Here is a 15305-nt window from a genome sequence, read left to right as displayed (position 1 = left end):
AGGAATGGGAATAGTGGGAAGGGGTCCTTTTTGTCCCCCAGGGTACAATATTTGCATCGCTCCAAGTCGGGGCTGGCCCTTGAGGGACTGGCAGTGGCTGTGTTACTCCTGAGCATTTGTGTAATGCACTGAGCCTTGGTCCCTGGGGCTGAGGGAACATCTTTGCCTTCTCGGGCTGGCTTGTGTGCAGCTAAGCTCCTGCCTGGTGTCCTTCAAGGGTCTCGCCCAGGCCTGCCTGTGGACTGTTGTTCCCATCCCTGCCATGGGCAAGCCCTTGGAGGACAGGACACAAGAAACCCTGGTAAGATATTCCTATGGCCATAGCAGGACCCCAGGCTATGGTGTGGCCTCCTGTGGGCCAACAGTAGCATTGTGGGGCTCAGCCTGCAGAGTGTTTGGTGACAGATTGGAAGGGACCTGCCTCAGTTTGCCCAGGGACCGCTGAGGAGAGAGACACCGAGGCTGGTCAGTCTTGTTCCTCCTGTGGAATCCGCAGGAAACTGCCTCAGCCTGGGGTGAGCCCCGGCCCCCTCAGCCAGCGTGGGGACGCTCACGTGTCACGCGTGTGTCTCAGTTGGTCCCTTAGGCTCTGTGAGGGGCAGGGTAGGCGTAGCTGTTCCTGGAAAGAAGCAGAGAGCTGAAAATAGCACCTCTGAAGGAAATAAGGCATCCTTTGTCACTCCGTGCTACCTGGGCACCTTACACAATTAAACACCATTTTAAATATCACTTTTACCTTGGTTTTAGAGGTGGTAGTAAAGTGTCACTCAAATAATCAATATCATGCTTAACTCTTTGAATAGATCAACTCTTCAGCCAGATCTTACCCCTAAACCTGACTCACCTCTGGGGTTAGGATGGGCACCTGGTGGAGGGGCAGGTGGCCTTGCACTGGGGGCCTGAGAGCCTAATGGGATGCAGCCGGGGGCCCTACATGCTCACTCGGGGTGCAGCAGGTGGGCTCACCCCAGCTCCATCTTGTCCTGGTCAGGAGGATGCCCGGCAGGTTCTCTGGACTGGGCCCATTGACCCCTGTGATTGGTGTGTGGACAGTACTGGGCAGAGAGTGAGGCTCCCATGGGCTCCAGGAGCAGCCTGGGATGCCCCTCCCCACCCTGCCCCCCACCTTCCCTCTGTCATTGTACTACTGTGAGGTCCTCAAAGGCAGCATATAAGTGAGCCCCTGTTTGCACCCGGCCCCCCGGCCCCCTGCTCAGGCTGTCAGAGGGTCCCACCCTTGCACAACAACGCCAGGGAGTGGGTTAGTGAACATGGGTTGTCTGAGGGTGCTTAGTGTGAAAGGTCTGGCCTGAACTTCAGGTGAGGACTGCAATTCCAGAGACCTGTGTCCAGGACAGGCCTGGGGACCCAGCTAGTGGGGTAGGGCCAGGTCCTCCCGAGCCCCTCAGAGCCTGTGGTTCCCCTGACTTTCTTCCAGTCAGCGAGGTTTCTGGGCTATCCTGCCCACTCCCTAGAGCCCAGAGCCCAGAGTCCAGTTTAATTTGTGGTTGGATGTCTGTTAAGATTGCGTCCACTTCCCAAGTCAGCACTTAATTGGCAAGGCGCTTGATTTAACAGCGTGGGGGCCTCCACCGGAAAAATGGCTGGAATAAATCACCTCCTGACGCCAGAAAATAGATATAATCTCAGCATTAACTACATTAATAGTAGCAGGAGCTGAATTAAGAAAGCCGTAAAGCATAGGCGAGCAGGGATAAATTATGGCCCCACTCAGACCCCTGGAGTTGGGCTGGTGGGACAGGGTAGGGGGGCGGTCCTGGGTGGGGTGGGGTTGGGGGACGTGGCCCCACACACCAAGACTGAGCCTGGCCTCACTCCTTCCCACATGGGCTCTTCCCACAGGGGCTTCTCCCTGGCAGGTGTGCAGATGGGCAGGGGGTGGGTGCCCAGCTGCAGCAGGAGGGTGCACATCCAGGACTCAGGCCCTCCTACCCTTGGCCATGCCTCCTCCAGGATTCTCCCTCCCAAGCCTTCCTAGCTCCTGCTCGGTGCTGGGCATTGGCTGAGAGCTTCCCACCACCCAGGGTGTCCTCTGCCCAGTGGGTGCCAGAACATGCTGGAATGGTCCTTGTATGTTATAGACAGGAGTGGCAGAGCAGACAATGGGTTTAGCCAAGGCCAAGACCAGCCCCAGCTCTGGCCCTCTGGTGTCTGCAGCCCACCTGGCTTTTCCCAGAAGGTGACATTTGTCTTGCTGGTTAGATAGACACAACTTGACCACCCCTGTGTTCCATGTCAGGCCTGGCACTGAAATTGCTCCTCTCTGTCATTGGGTCAGGGTCCCCCACGAGATGCCTTGATCCAGATGACACTGGCTTGTACCACAGAACAGCCTGGTGGTTTAGGGGATTCAGAAACTTGGAGGGACTCTATGTACAGTCTTCACTTGGACTTGGTTCATGTTCTTGGTCAAGTTCAACATAGCTGGTGTTCTCTGTCCCCTTGTCTCTGAAGTGCCTGCTTTTTACAGATTAAAATTACTCAGCATGTCGTCTTTTTGTCATTTTTCTCAGTTTGAATTTTGCCTTTCAGTTTTGTGAAAATTTTTAACAGAAACTTTTCCTTTCCTGGGCTCTTAAATCTGACAAGTCTTCTAAGACTTCATGTATTGGTTTGCTGAGAACAGCCTTCCACTTCCCACTATTCTGTGAGTTCTGGCACATCTCCACCCACAGCCACTGCCGCTCTCTCCTCTGTAGGTCTGGGTTGGCTTTGCCTGTTCCCAAGCTCCACAGTCAATGGCTCTCACAGCAACTGCTGTTCTGGGTCTAACTTCCTTTGTTTGGCAGTTGTTAGGAATGGAATTATGTCCCCCCCTAAATTCACAGATTGAAACTCTACCCCCCAGTATGTCCGTGTTAGGAGGTGGGGTCTTTAAGGAGTTAGCTGAGGTTAATGCAGTAGGACTGAATTCTCATAAGAAGACAGAGAGGGCTGGGTGCACTGTCTCACCCTGTAACCCTGGCACGTGGGGAGGCTGAGGCCAAGAGTTGATGTTTCAGTTAGCTATGATTGAGCTACTTCACTCCAGCCTGGGAAGTTTTTTTATTTGAAAAGATAAAAAACAAGAAGAAGAGACATAAGGGGTGTGTGCACAGAGAAGAAGCTGCCTGAGGGCAACAAAGTGACTGCCAGCCAGTAAGAGAGGCCTCACTGGACCCTCTTGTCCAGCCTTGGGAGAAATACATGTCTGTTGTCAAAGCTGCCCAGTGTGTGGGGTTCTGTTACAGTGCTGCACCGACTGGCACACCAGTGTTCCTTAGACGTGGCTGTTACAGTGCTGCACCGACTGGCACACCAGTGTTCCTTAGACGTGGCTGTTACAGTGCTGCACCGACTGGCACACCAGTGTTCCTTAGACGTGGCTGTTACAGTGCTGCACCGACTGGCACACCAGTGTTCCTTAGACGTGGCTGTTACAGTGCTGCACCGACTGGCACACCAGTGTTCCTTAGACGTGGCTGTTACAGTGCTGCACCGACTGGCACACCAGTGTTCCTTAGACGTGGCTGTGGAGCTGTGTGACAGTGCCCATCCTTTCCCCTGCCACGTAATATCCCACGTTGCGGGTGTGCACCCTTCATGCATATTCTTGTTGATGGGTGTCTGGGTCATTTCCCATCTTTGCTAGTTATGCACACAGCTGCTCTGTCTCATTGGACACGTCCCTGGGTGACCAGGAGCCATTCTTTCTATGGAGGATGCTTCTGCAGGGGCAGTTGGTGCTGAGTCCAGTGGCTGAGGCCAGGCCGTTCCCAGAGTGGTCTGCAGCAGCTTAGAGTGTCTAGCTGCCTCATGGCCTGGCCAGCACTGGCTGGGGTCAGACTTTCCTGCTCTAGCTGGAAAGCACTGGCACTGGCAGCCATGTAAGAACACCAAATAGGACCTTAATTTGCGTATTTGCTGGCTAATACTGGAAGGCGCTTTCTCCCTTGGTGCCCATGGTCAGGCTCTCACAGTTTTGCCTGTTTCTTTTTTTTTTTTAATTTATTTATTTTTATTGTTAAGTCATAGCTGTGTACATTAGTGCAATCAAGGGGTACAATGTGCAGGTAATTTTGCCTGTTTCTATCCGTTCACCGTCTAATCTGTTTGCTGGGCTCTTCATGTGTTAAGGGCACATTCTTCTCCTGCACGTTGTCTTTCTGTCTATGGCTTATTTTTCACAATGTCTGGTTTATCACCTTTTCTTTTGTGAGGAGTAGTCTTTTGTATACTATTTAAGAAATATATTTTAAGAAATATATTCTTTTTTTTTTCTAGTTTTTGGCTGAGGCTGGGTTGGAACCCACCACCTCCAGCATGTGGGGCCGGCGCCCTACTCCTTGAGCCACAGGCACCACACAAGAAATATATTCTTAAGAAATATATTTTGGGGGTTAAAACCAAAAAACAATATTTAAGAAACTTGACTATTTTAGCTTTTACCTTTAAGCTGTGGTTCTTCTTGAGTTAACTTTTATTTGTGGTCTGAGGTGGGGGCCAGAGACACACTTACTAAGGCAAATGCAAGGGCATTTGTAATCTCTCAGGTGACTGGACATGTGAATGTTTCTGGAGTCTTCATCCTCACCATTGACCTGGACCTATCGTGTTGTTCCTGAATGTTTCTTCCTCCAAATGAACTTTAGAAACATGGGGTCAGGTTCTCAGCCTTCCTCAGCCACCAGGGTCCAAATCAGAAGATGGAATTTTATTCTTCTTGCACTTGCACCCCACATGGCACTGGGCATAGGGGTTATCGTCAGGGTCCTGTGCTCTGCCCTCCCACTTCTTGGCCATACACCACTGCTGTGGACTTTCTTCCTGAGTTGTTTTAGGGTTTCTGTGGCTTTTCTTTGCATGTTCCAACTGATCTGTGCTGTGTCTTGGATAGCTAGCAGCTTTTATGTATATTTTCTTCATCGTCAGCTTCCTCTTCTCCCTCCACAGCTAGTGGGTTTTTATCGTTGAGGCTTCTTGGTCATTTTCTGGCGTTTTCCTGGATAGTACCTTTGTCCCAAGTCTCCCAGACTGTGCAGAGCTTGCTGAGGTCACCACCTCTTTCTAGAGGAGCCAGACTGGGTCTGCTGTGAGTCCATTGCACAGAGGGGTCCCTGAGGGCTTGGGCAGGATTTTGGCCAGCCTTGCCCCTCACCAGGCCACAGGGGCAGAATGGACCCTAAGCTGATGACCCAGCCGGGGCGTGGCACCTGGTTCAGAGAGTCATTCCATCCAGGCTGCCCAAGGGCTGCTGTGCTTAGCTGCCTGGCCCAGCCCCTCTGCCTGATAAGCTGAACTCTGCACTTCTGAGTGAGGTGTTAAGTTCCAGTAATACCTGTTTTTTGCAGCTAACTACAAAACACCAATAGCTTCAGCCAAAATGGATTTTTAAAAGTGTCATTTTATGGAGAATTTTACTTTCCATCTTGTTGTTTATTAGGCTCTTAAAGGGAAAGCTTGTAATGCATCCATTGATCGAAATACCAATTGAATAGATGTGAGCACATAAAATACATAATATAGTCCCAGCCCCTCATGATGGAGCAGCCACATTGGTAACACAGACAGCACATTAGCATCACCTACCACCACAGGGGCTGGGCTGGCAGGGGTGACCCTCAGGAAAGAGCAGCCCCCAGCACTGACACAACAGAGCCTTGCCTTGGTCAGCCCAGGCCTCTCTCACATGCAACTCGCTGCCCACACCCCTTCGTATCCCCTTCAGGCTATACCCACTCTCGCTGTGACCCCTGTGAGGCTGTGACCCTTTGCCGGTGCTGTCTGCAGGCGTGGAGACCACCAGTGCAGCTCAAAGCCCCTGGGCTCTTTCCTCTCAGGGTGACCTGTGCAGAGGGCTTGGGCCCCCACCCAGGCCTGTAGCCCACCTGCCACATGCTAGAGGTGTGTCCTAGAGAGCAAACCGCTGGGCTGCTGCACGCAGGAGGGAGGCTAAACTCTATATATCCCTGATCAGAGCTGTTCCCTGGAGGGCCTGGGGGGGCCTGAGGGGCTGGGGGTCCAGGGCGCAGGGCTTTGGGGGTCAGTGGACCAGACTTGAGCTAGTTACATGGGTGGAGAAGGGCCCTTCCTGTGAGATCAGGTGACCCCAGCCATCACCAGGCCTGTGCATCCACCGCCTGCTGACTCAGAAGACAGTCCTGGGCCCTGGCAAACAGCCCTACTCTGGGGCCACCGTCTACCAGGCCACCCCACCTTACACGTTTCTCTGTCTGTCCCCCTCTCCCCACACCCTCTGGCCCAGCTCCTTTTTGCCCCTCAGGGACTCTGTCTCCCTCCCCCAGAACCAGGTCTCTCACTTGGTCCCCTTGTCTGCATTGCCCTGTGTCAGCTGGGAGGTGAGGGGCCATCCAGGCGCAAGTGCCCACTCCGGGGCTGGAGGGAGGGAGGGAGGGAGGGAGCTTATCCATGTGTGTGCACGCGCACACACTCGCCCTCCGCGGGCCTGGCTGGGGCCATCAGCGTTTCTGCTGGAAAGCCCCCGCTAAGCAGTTTTGTGCCTGTAACGGCTCCGCCTGACCTACTTGGGGATTCGCTGCGCGAGCCTCCTCCCCAAGCCCCTCTTCTGCTGACTGCGCACTCCACGCCCAGTCTCTAGGCTTCAAAAAATCGTGCTCCATTTCCTGAAAAATGCTTCCCCAGTTGTTTTCTCTGCTCCCCAGCTGGCTTACCCACCTCCTGCATGTCTCCACTGGTCCAGGGCTGCTGGGTCCCTGGCATGCACACTGACCCTTCTGAGGCTGGAGGGGTCAGAGGTTGTGTCCCAGCCTCTGTGCCTGGCGGCGTGTACCTGCTCCTCTCTGATTGCCGGAGCCCAGCCCAGACCCTGCTCAGCCCCGCTCCTTTCTCCAGCCTTTGCCCCTCCTGCCTCATGAAGAGTCTTCAAAGCACACGTCTGGAGCCCTTAGAGCCCTTGCTCCCACCCCATTGCCTCTGTTCTTAGAGAGCCCATCTTTCCCCGGCCTGGTTTCGAGCTCCTGGCCCTGGCTGCCCTCTTTGCTACCCTACATTGGTGCCCAGCCTCTGCTGGGCACCTTGGCTGGGGCTATCCCGCCATAGGGCCTCTCTCACGTGCAACTTGCTTGTCTGTGATCTCCTAGGGCCCCCTGAGCCCTCCCTAGAGGTCCCAGGTGCCCCAGAGCAGAACCTTAACTGGGGTGCACCTGGTGAGTCAGCAGAGCCCTGTGCTGAGATGCAGCACTGGCTTAGCAGGGAGGGTCCCACACTTGTTGGGGATCAAGGTGGCTTCCCCAAGGGTGTGGCATCAGAGCTTTGGCTCAGGCATACCCAGGAGTCCAGGCAGGGGGACAGCATGTGCCAAGGCCCATTACCAGGAGGGCACATGGTGCTTTCCGGGATCAAGAACTTTCCAGGGTGAGTGAAGTTCTGGGGTGGAGGGAGGGTGCATGGGGGCTGTGGCCAGCAAGGGTCAGAGAGCCTGGGCCATTGGGGCTCGTGACTTGGTGGTTATAAGATCAAGGGACCCACTGCGGGGTTTGAGGGGGGTTTTCTAAGAAAATAGTAGCCCAGGGTAGGTGCAAGGACCCCAGCCTGCCCTGGGTGGGACCAGGCCAGCCCATCAGTCAGTGGAGACCACAGTGGGAGGCCTGGCCCTGGGGCTTTGTAAGGGGGGACACCAGGGCCACCTGCAGAAGCCACAGTCAAGCCAGGCTGGATTGAAGGGATGCCAAGCCTCTGTGATGGGAGGAGACTGAGTTTCAGTTGGGAGCACTCCTCGGGGGTGCATTGAGGGGGGAGGCGGTTCATTGAGGGGATACTTCCAAGAGGCCTAGGCTGCAGAGCTGTCTGCCATCTGCCTGGCCTCACCTCTGACCCATGTGACCCGTGTGGACAAAGCCTTGAAGGACCGCAGTGTTGAACATGCTGTAGGCCCACAGGGAGAGTGGCCTTCTTTGAAGGTGCCGTCAAATCCGGTGAGTGGAGGACATTTCCTAGTTAGGAAGTTGCTTGGCTGTGGCCTGGCTCCCTCAGGTCCCACCTGTATGTGGCTGGCCCAGTGGGCTCAGGATTGGAGCCTTACTCTCTCTGGTCTGTCTTATGGCTGGGTTCCATGACATGGACACCACTGCATGCAGGAGTGCCCCTGCCCATAGCAGAGTCTGGGGGTGCACAGGTCCAGGCTGCTCAAGGGCTGCACTTGCCCTGGTATGGGCCTGCAGCAGGAGGCACGTGCACTTGCCAGGCGTGTCTCTGCTGAGCCTTGGCTTCTGCTGCTGGTGGCACAGGTGTGGAGGCCATCTCCCTGGGGACAGGTGCAGGAGCCTGTTTGCTTATCTGTGTGTGTACACCCATGTACCTGGCTGAGTGAGCATCAGTGCTTGAGAAGTGATGCAGGGGCCCAGGCAAGGCCCCTTCTCAGCCGTGGGCTGCACTGAACTGCCATGGGCAGTGCCCTCAGGGAGGGGCAGACCACAGGCTCAGGGTGAGCCCTAAAACCTTTCCTGTGGGCTAGTGGCAGCCAAGGCCTTACAGGACAGGAGGCTGGCTCTCTGCCCACATTGTGCCTTGCAGATGTAGCCAGGGGACACATCACACTCAGCCCTGGGTTCTCAGGGAAACCAGACAGGCCTTGGCAAGGGCCTTTCTTTCATCTTCCCTGAATCCCCAAACTCCCCACCCCACCCAGAAGTGTCCTTTTCACCTGGCTCTTTCTCTCTGCTCCTATTCTCAGGCAGGAAGGAGTCATCAGCGGTTGACAGGGTTGCACTGGGGTTGGTCTCTGGTCTTGCCGTGGTGAGCCACCTGTATGCCCCCTTAGCCCCTTGGTCAGCCCAGAGGCCTCCAGCTGCTCCTGCCTCACAGCACACAGGCTGCCGTTTTTTTTTTTTTTTTATATAAATTCACTTTTGTGGTATATGTGACTTTCTCCCCATTACCACCGCTTTTCATTTAAAATGTTATCTCCCCCCTTCCTGTCCTTCATGCCCCCACAAGGGGGAAGAGGGGAGGCCCAGCCTCACCCTGGTGTAGTCAAGGTTATGGTGATAAATCCTGGGGCATTGTCACTTCTATTCGGAGTAAATTGGCTGGCCGCTTTCGGTCTGAAGGAAAGATAATTTGCTGTAGTATTTCAAATGGATTAGAAATGGATTTGAAGGGAAAGTTCATGCCTCCCATTACAAAGGCGAGAAGGGAGACTATCTTAAGGCACTGTTCCCTCCCTAGCCTTCATTATCCACGCTTAATACCTTTCCTATTTTCCAGCGTTAATGAAATTTCCTGGCAGCATAGGCCTGCTGGACGGATGGGAGAAGCCTTTAGATCTGCGGGCTCCCGTTGCAGAAAAGGAATTACAGAGCTTGCCGTGAGGGCAGGCGCGTTCTTCGGGTCCTTGGCCCTGCTATTATCTCATTAATTTCATCCCCTCTTCTCAATACAGTTCGTTTCCAAAGGCTGTCCTCTCCATTAGGGTCACAATTTACTGGAGTGCTGTGACACCCATGGCCATGAAAAGCAACAAGGCCCCACCCCATGCCTTCCCAGCGCCACCTCCCACAGGTTCCAAAGCCAGGAGGGCCCTGCCAGTTCTGCCCAGGTGCCCCCACAGCCTCCGGGATACAGCTTCTCCCTGGAAGATTCCCAGGCCCATGGGAGTGCCAAGCAGCAGGCTGCGTCTGTCCCCATTCACTGGAGGCCCTGGGAACGTATGTGTGCAGGGAAAGGGAACATGGAGCCTGGGACAGTGACGTAGAGGGGCTGCCACACTTCCATTCTGCCAAATGGACCCTCCAGCATCTGGCAGTTTCTGTCAAATTCCATTGTCTTGGGGAGAGGAGACAAGGGGACCAATGGGTTACCCCTGAGAATAAACGTGGGAAGATGTGTCACCAAAGATGTGCTTTTCAGCTGTGAAAACAAAATCATGAGACGTGTCCTCTGTGGAGGTGGGCTGCTTCACCAGAGGTGCCAGGCAGGGTGGGCGTATGCGCAGTACCTAGCCCTGAGCTGTGGCTGGCTCCTGGCCTGTGGGATGGACCTGTTAATAGAGACAAACTGAGGCTTTTCTGTGCAGAGACCAGAGCTGCTTCTCTGTGCTGGACCTCGTGGGGCAGGGATGGTGCCCTTGTGCCTAGAACTTGGCCATGCTGGAAGCTTTCTGCTCCTCCTGACCCCCAGAGGCCCTGCAGGTCTCTGTCTCCACGAGGCCCTTGCCTGGCCTGGCCAGTTCTTTGCCCTCTGGACTGTCTCTAGGGGTGAGAGCAAGTGCTGTAGCTCTCACTGCTAGGCCCCCAGGCACCTGGGGAGAGGGGCACAGGTGAGTGAATGGTAGGCCGTCTCCAGTTGAACCTCAGTGAGTTCTCCCACCTTTCCAAGGTGTCCTGAAGCCAGGCATGGGTCTTGTTGCTGCCTGTCCCTCCTTCATGGAGGCCTGTGCTGTGCTTCCCTCACAAAGCCTGCTAGAGGCAGGGCCTGTGGGGTCCCAAATGTTGGCTCCCAGAGCCAAGGACTCTAGCCTAGCTATATGATGGCCAGAGGCTCAGTAGGGGGCCTATGTTGCATTGTCGTGGTGTCCCTCAGCCACCAGCCCCCTCACCCCCTACAGTGCACCAGCCCTTGCTGACACAGGAAGGGCCAGGAAGGGGCCAGTGGTGGTTGGGGGGAGGTTACAGGAGCCTGTCCCTCACTCAGGAAGGTGCAGGGCAGGTGCTTAACCACCCACAGGTGCCCTGAAGCCAGGGCAGGCTGCACTGGGGTCCCAAGCTCTGAGTCTGGCTGGCCATGCACAGAGGGGCACAAGGGCTGGCAGGGTACCCATCCACTCCTGCTCAGATGGTGCCATGGGGGGCAGAGGCAGCTGACTCTGTGGGGCACAGCCCAGTTGAGCAGGAGGTGGGGGCCAGGCATGCCACTCAGCACAGTGAGGCCCCTTGGTGGTCTCTTTCTTTACAAGATTAGTGTTTGTGAACTTGAATTTTAATTAAGGGAAACTGGGTTAAATGCTTCTTGCGTTGTGTTTGTACTTACACTGCAGCTTCTGTCCTGAGCGCCTGGCTGGTTCTGCTCCCATTATCTCTCTAATGGGCCCTTGGAGGCCCTGGGCTGATGAGAATGGCCCCAGCTTGCAGATAGAGAGACCAAGGCCCAGAAGGGCTGTGGTGCTGAGTGATGGGCATGGTGGCTGAGCCCAAGGCAGGGCTTCTCGACCCCTAGCACTCCTATTCCTGGTGACTGCACCTAGTGGCACCTGTGGCCTGCCCCGACCAGCCAGCCAAGTGAGCCAGCCCCCAACTTCTGTGTACTTGGAAGGCCTGGATCTGAGGGGAGCAACTCCAGCTGGGAAATGGCCTCCTGCAGCTGCAGATGGGACTGGGTGCCTGCCTGCTCCTGAGGGGAGGAGCGGCATCTCTGGCCTGGGTGGGCTTTGGGGCTGTGGGCATGATGGAGGACTCAGAAGGGTGGGGCCCAGCCCAGGAGCTCCTGCTGGCAGTGAATGCCACTCTCACTGTACCCTCAGGGTTCTGCTGAGGACAGCCCAGTACTCACCTGCCCAGATGTGCCCATGGGCACAGTGTATATACTCAGCAGGCATAGCCTGAGCAGAGTCTAAGCTAATAGGAATTAAGCTTGATTTGCTGAAGCAAATCACTGCTGAAATGTGCCCTGGCAGGGGAGACCCATCCTCTGTAGAGGCTTGAGGCTGTGGGTGTGATCCACAAAGAGGCTGCCTCATGGCCTCATCACAAGCTGACCCCAACCTCCCTGCAGAGCACCTGGCCAGCCTGCCCATGTGACCGTGGAGGAGCTGCAGAGGGTGCGCTGGGCCACTCAGGGTCTGCTCTCTCCGCACTCTGCTCTTGGGCTTCCCAGGGAGCTGTGGGGTGTCTGGCAGGATGGGGCCCAGTACCTGGGGTGCGGGTAAAACAGGAGGGAATAGGAGGCCACTTGGGCTGAAGGTTTATCGGCCCAGGTCTGCTTCTCCACTAATTCCGGGGACTCTCTCAGGCCTCTTTGGCCTGGATCTTGACACAACTCAGGCATTTTCCCCAGCAGCTGCCTGGTTAGGAGTCTGAGTGGCTGTCCCCCACCAGCTGTCAGTGCAGGGCTCTCTGAGAGGCAGATAAGGGGGCTGGGGCAGCACGGGCAATGGAGGCACCTGCTGCCCAGAGTGGCATGTGCCATAGAGGGGGCAAAGACTCAGGGGCTGCCCCACTACGGGGCCAGGTCCTGCCCTGCCCTGCTTGTCAAAATGTGGACTCTTTGGTGCCACCCTCAGCCCCAGGGAACCCACCCAGTAGTACCTGACCAGATGGGCAGGGCCCAGCTGTGATGGCACCCAAAGGGAGGATGTGTGCCTGCTGGGGGGACATCTCCCCAAGACACTCTGGGGACTCACGAGTTGCCAGCCTGGTTGGTGGGGTTGGAAAAGCCACCTCGCGGGGTTCCTTGCCAGTGTCCCCTGGTAAATGCCATAGAAATACCCCTAGGGAGCAGGGGACAGAGGTCTCTGGATGCCTGGGCTGATGGTCTGTGGTCACCCTGGCTACAGTGAGCACCACTGTGTCCCAGTCAGAGTCTGGGTCTGGGTGTAACCCCCGCACTGGTCACCAGAGCCCCAGTCCCTGAAGTTCCTGTCTCTGCAGGTCCCTGGTGCTAAACCGCCTGCGTCCAGCTGCCACCGGGGGTGGGAAAGCACAGTCAGGCTCCCCTCGGTGGCGAAACAGAGGCTACCGCAGCATCGGAGGTGTCCTCTACAAGGTGTCTGCCAACAAGCTCTCCAAGACCTGTAGCCGGCCCAGTGACGGGGGCCCCAGGCACCTCCTCCGCACAGGTGAGGCCACCCACTCCTGATATCTTGGGGCTCCTCCCTGGTTTGGCTCGAGCCTCCGTTCCCAGAGGCCATAGCCTCCTCTGTCTGAAGAGGACATCAGGCTGGTGCTCCCAGGAAGCCGATCCAAATGAGCACCCATTCCCAAGTGGGTCACCTCCCAGCCTGGGAGTTGATTTTACTCTTTGCTACACTCAGAGCCTGGTACTGTCCCTGCTGAGGCTGGGACACCCTGAGCAGGGATGGCTCCAGGAGGCCCTGCAGCCTTTATCATCCCCTGGGAAGGGCCCTGCAGCAGCATGGGCCTCTTGCTCAGCTGAGCAGCCCCTGACTTTCTGTGGGGCTATGTACGGTGTCTGCGTTTTGCTCTTGAACAAAAGATGAGCCAGGTATGGCAAACACGCCCGGGCGAGTGAACACCTGGGGCTGCGGCGCCCATAATCGCATTGGTGACGCCTCACCAACTGTGTCTGGAGGCAGCTGCCATCACCACCTTGTGCCCGCAAGGCCCAGGGAAGCATGCTGAGGAGAAGGAAACACTTTGGATTTGCTTATTGTACAAATTAACTAGAAAAATATTTTGGTTTCAGTCTGATTTTCACTCTTTCCTTGTCCATCAAAAAAAGGCAAAATTGCAGGCTGTGGGGGGTGAAGGCCTGCTGCAGAAGGCCCGAGGGAGAGGCTAGGCTGGAAGGAGGGGGATGTCAGAGGGTCAGAGCCAGAGGAGGAGCGCTCCCCAGAAGCCAGCCCTGCTGGACACACTGGGCACAGGGTTCCCAAGGAGAGGCACCTTTGCTCAACTGGACCCTGGGTGCCTCTGTTTCCCATTCATGCCTCAAGGGACTGGCTGTGTGATCTCCTGAGACAGGCCTCGCCTCTGCCCCTACCCTGAGTGCTCAGTGGTGGCTGCCAGGGGATAGGGGCAGGCCCAACTCTCACCCAGCAGGGCTCATACTGGTCTCCCCTGAGCCCAGAGCTTAGTGCTTGGTAGCCCATGGGGCCCCGTACACAGCTATGCCATAGACTGTGGACTCTTGGGGGGGGTCTCCCCTCTCCCAGCCTGTGACTCCCTGCTAAGCCTGGCCCCTGGCAGGGCAGGCCCCGGGCTGGGCAGCCAGGTGGGAGTAGACAGGGCCATGAGGCCTGGTGCATGGCAACAGGGGCCTGCAGGGAGCCAGCAGCAGCTGCTCTGCAGGGAGGTCAGGGTCAGCCCCTGTGATGAGGCCATTAGGCAGCCTCTTTGTGGGTTACACCCACTGGTCCCACCTTCCCCCTGGCCTCCTTGGTGAAGGGCAACCCAGCTTTGGGTAGGCTTGTCCTGAGTATGACCCCTGCCCCGGCGATCCTACAGGCAGGACCTGAGGCCTGGGGCAGGGACTGGCCTCTCAGCCTCAGGCCTCCTCTCTGGCCTCACAGGCAGTGGGCTGAGCAGCTGGGCAGAGCCCTAGGCCTGTTGGGGGTGCCCAGCCCACAGCTTTCTATCACAGTGGAAAGGCAACCTTTGTGGTTCCAGTGCAGGGGAGATGTTAGGCTGAGGGCTAGAGATGATTGGTGGGGGCCATCCGAGTCAGCCCAGTGGGGTTTCCTTGCCCTGAAGCAGCGTTGTGCCCTCCTGCCCTGGTGCTGGGCCCTGGTGTCCTAGAGACGACTGCTGTGTGCCAGTGTGCAGGCGGCAGTTTGGACTTGGCCTACTCTGACAGTGCCCTCCACTGGGAAGGCCCTGGTCTGAGTTCCAGGGGGCTGAGGGCTGCTGCCCAGAAGATGGTAGAGTGTAGGGGAGGGCGGGGTGGTCATATTCCTCCTGGGAAGCTTCCAGTCCGCTTCCGCTCCCTCTCTGGGCCAAGTGCTGAGCCCTGCTGAATCTCACCTTCCTGTCTGCACACACACACAGTGAGGCCCAGCAGGCACAGAGCCCCTGACATCACTGCACATGGACAATCTGTTCTGGCCATCCTTGCCCATGGGCCCCCACCTCTACCCAGCCTTTCCCCAGAGCCAGCTGAGAGTCAGTCCCTCTTCCCTGCCCTTCTAGGGCATGTCACACCCCTGCCCTGGCAGTAGCCCAGAGCCCCTCAGTTCAGCCTCAGCTGTGTAGGTAAGGAGGACCTGGTACTCAGAGGTGCCAGGGTGGGGTGGGTGGGGAGGCCCAGCCCAGCCCCCTGTCAAGCAGGGCTCCAGCTGTCCATGTCCACCAGCTAGTCTTGGAGGTGCTGCCTGGCCCCCGTGTGGAAAGTGGATTGCTCCCCACCATGAATGTGCTGACCGGCCCACTCTGTTGAATAATAATTAAAGAAATAAATCTCCTCCCCCAGTATCAGCAACAATTTGACTTCACCAAGAAAGTGCAGACTCCTTGGGAGAGGCAGGGGCTTCTGTTCCTCTCTTGGCTCCACTCTAGCCCCTCAAGGACAGTGGCAGCATCAGCCCTTGGCTTTCCTGGATCCCTGAAACCTCCCTCCCAAAGAGCCAGCCCAGAACCCCTTCTCCTGTGCTTTGG

General features: G+C 56.5%; 1 protein-coding gene across 2 annotated transcripts in view; it reads left to right on the top strand.

Annotated features, from left to right (window-relative positions):
* The window catches only part of ZC3H3 (zinc finger CCCH-type containing 3), an 83364-nt gene that overhangs the window by 47807 nt on the left and 20252 nt on the right, over positions 1-15305 (top strand). For both annotated transcript variants that reach the window (XR_008373907.1, XM_053559325.1), the window contains exon 5: positions 12624-12811. Coding sequence is in view for 1 of the 2 variants with exons in the window: in XM_053559325.1 (XP_053415300.1) it covers positions 12624-12811 (188 nt within the window). In the remaining variant the exon portion in view is untranslated. The remainder of the gene's footprint in view (positions 1-12623; positions 12812-15305) is intronic.

The sequence above is a fragment of the Nycticebus coucang genome, chromosome 13 (assembly GCF_027406575.1).
Source record: "Nycticebus coucang isolate mNycCou1 chromosome 13, mNycCou1.pri, whole genome shotgun sequence".
NCBI classification, from domain to species: domain Eukaryota; kingdom Metazoa; phylum Chordata; class Mammalia; order Primates; family Lorisidae; genus Nycticebus; species Nycticebus coucang.
Note: the sequence above shows the minus strand (reverse complement) of the source record. Positions and strands in the feature narration are given on the sequence as shown.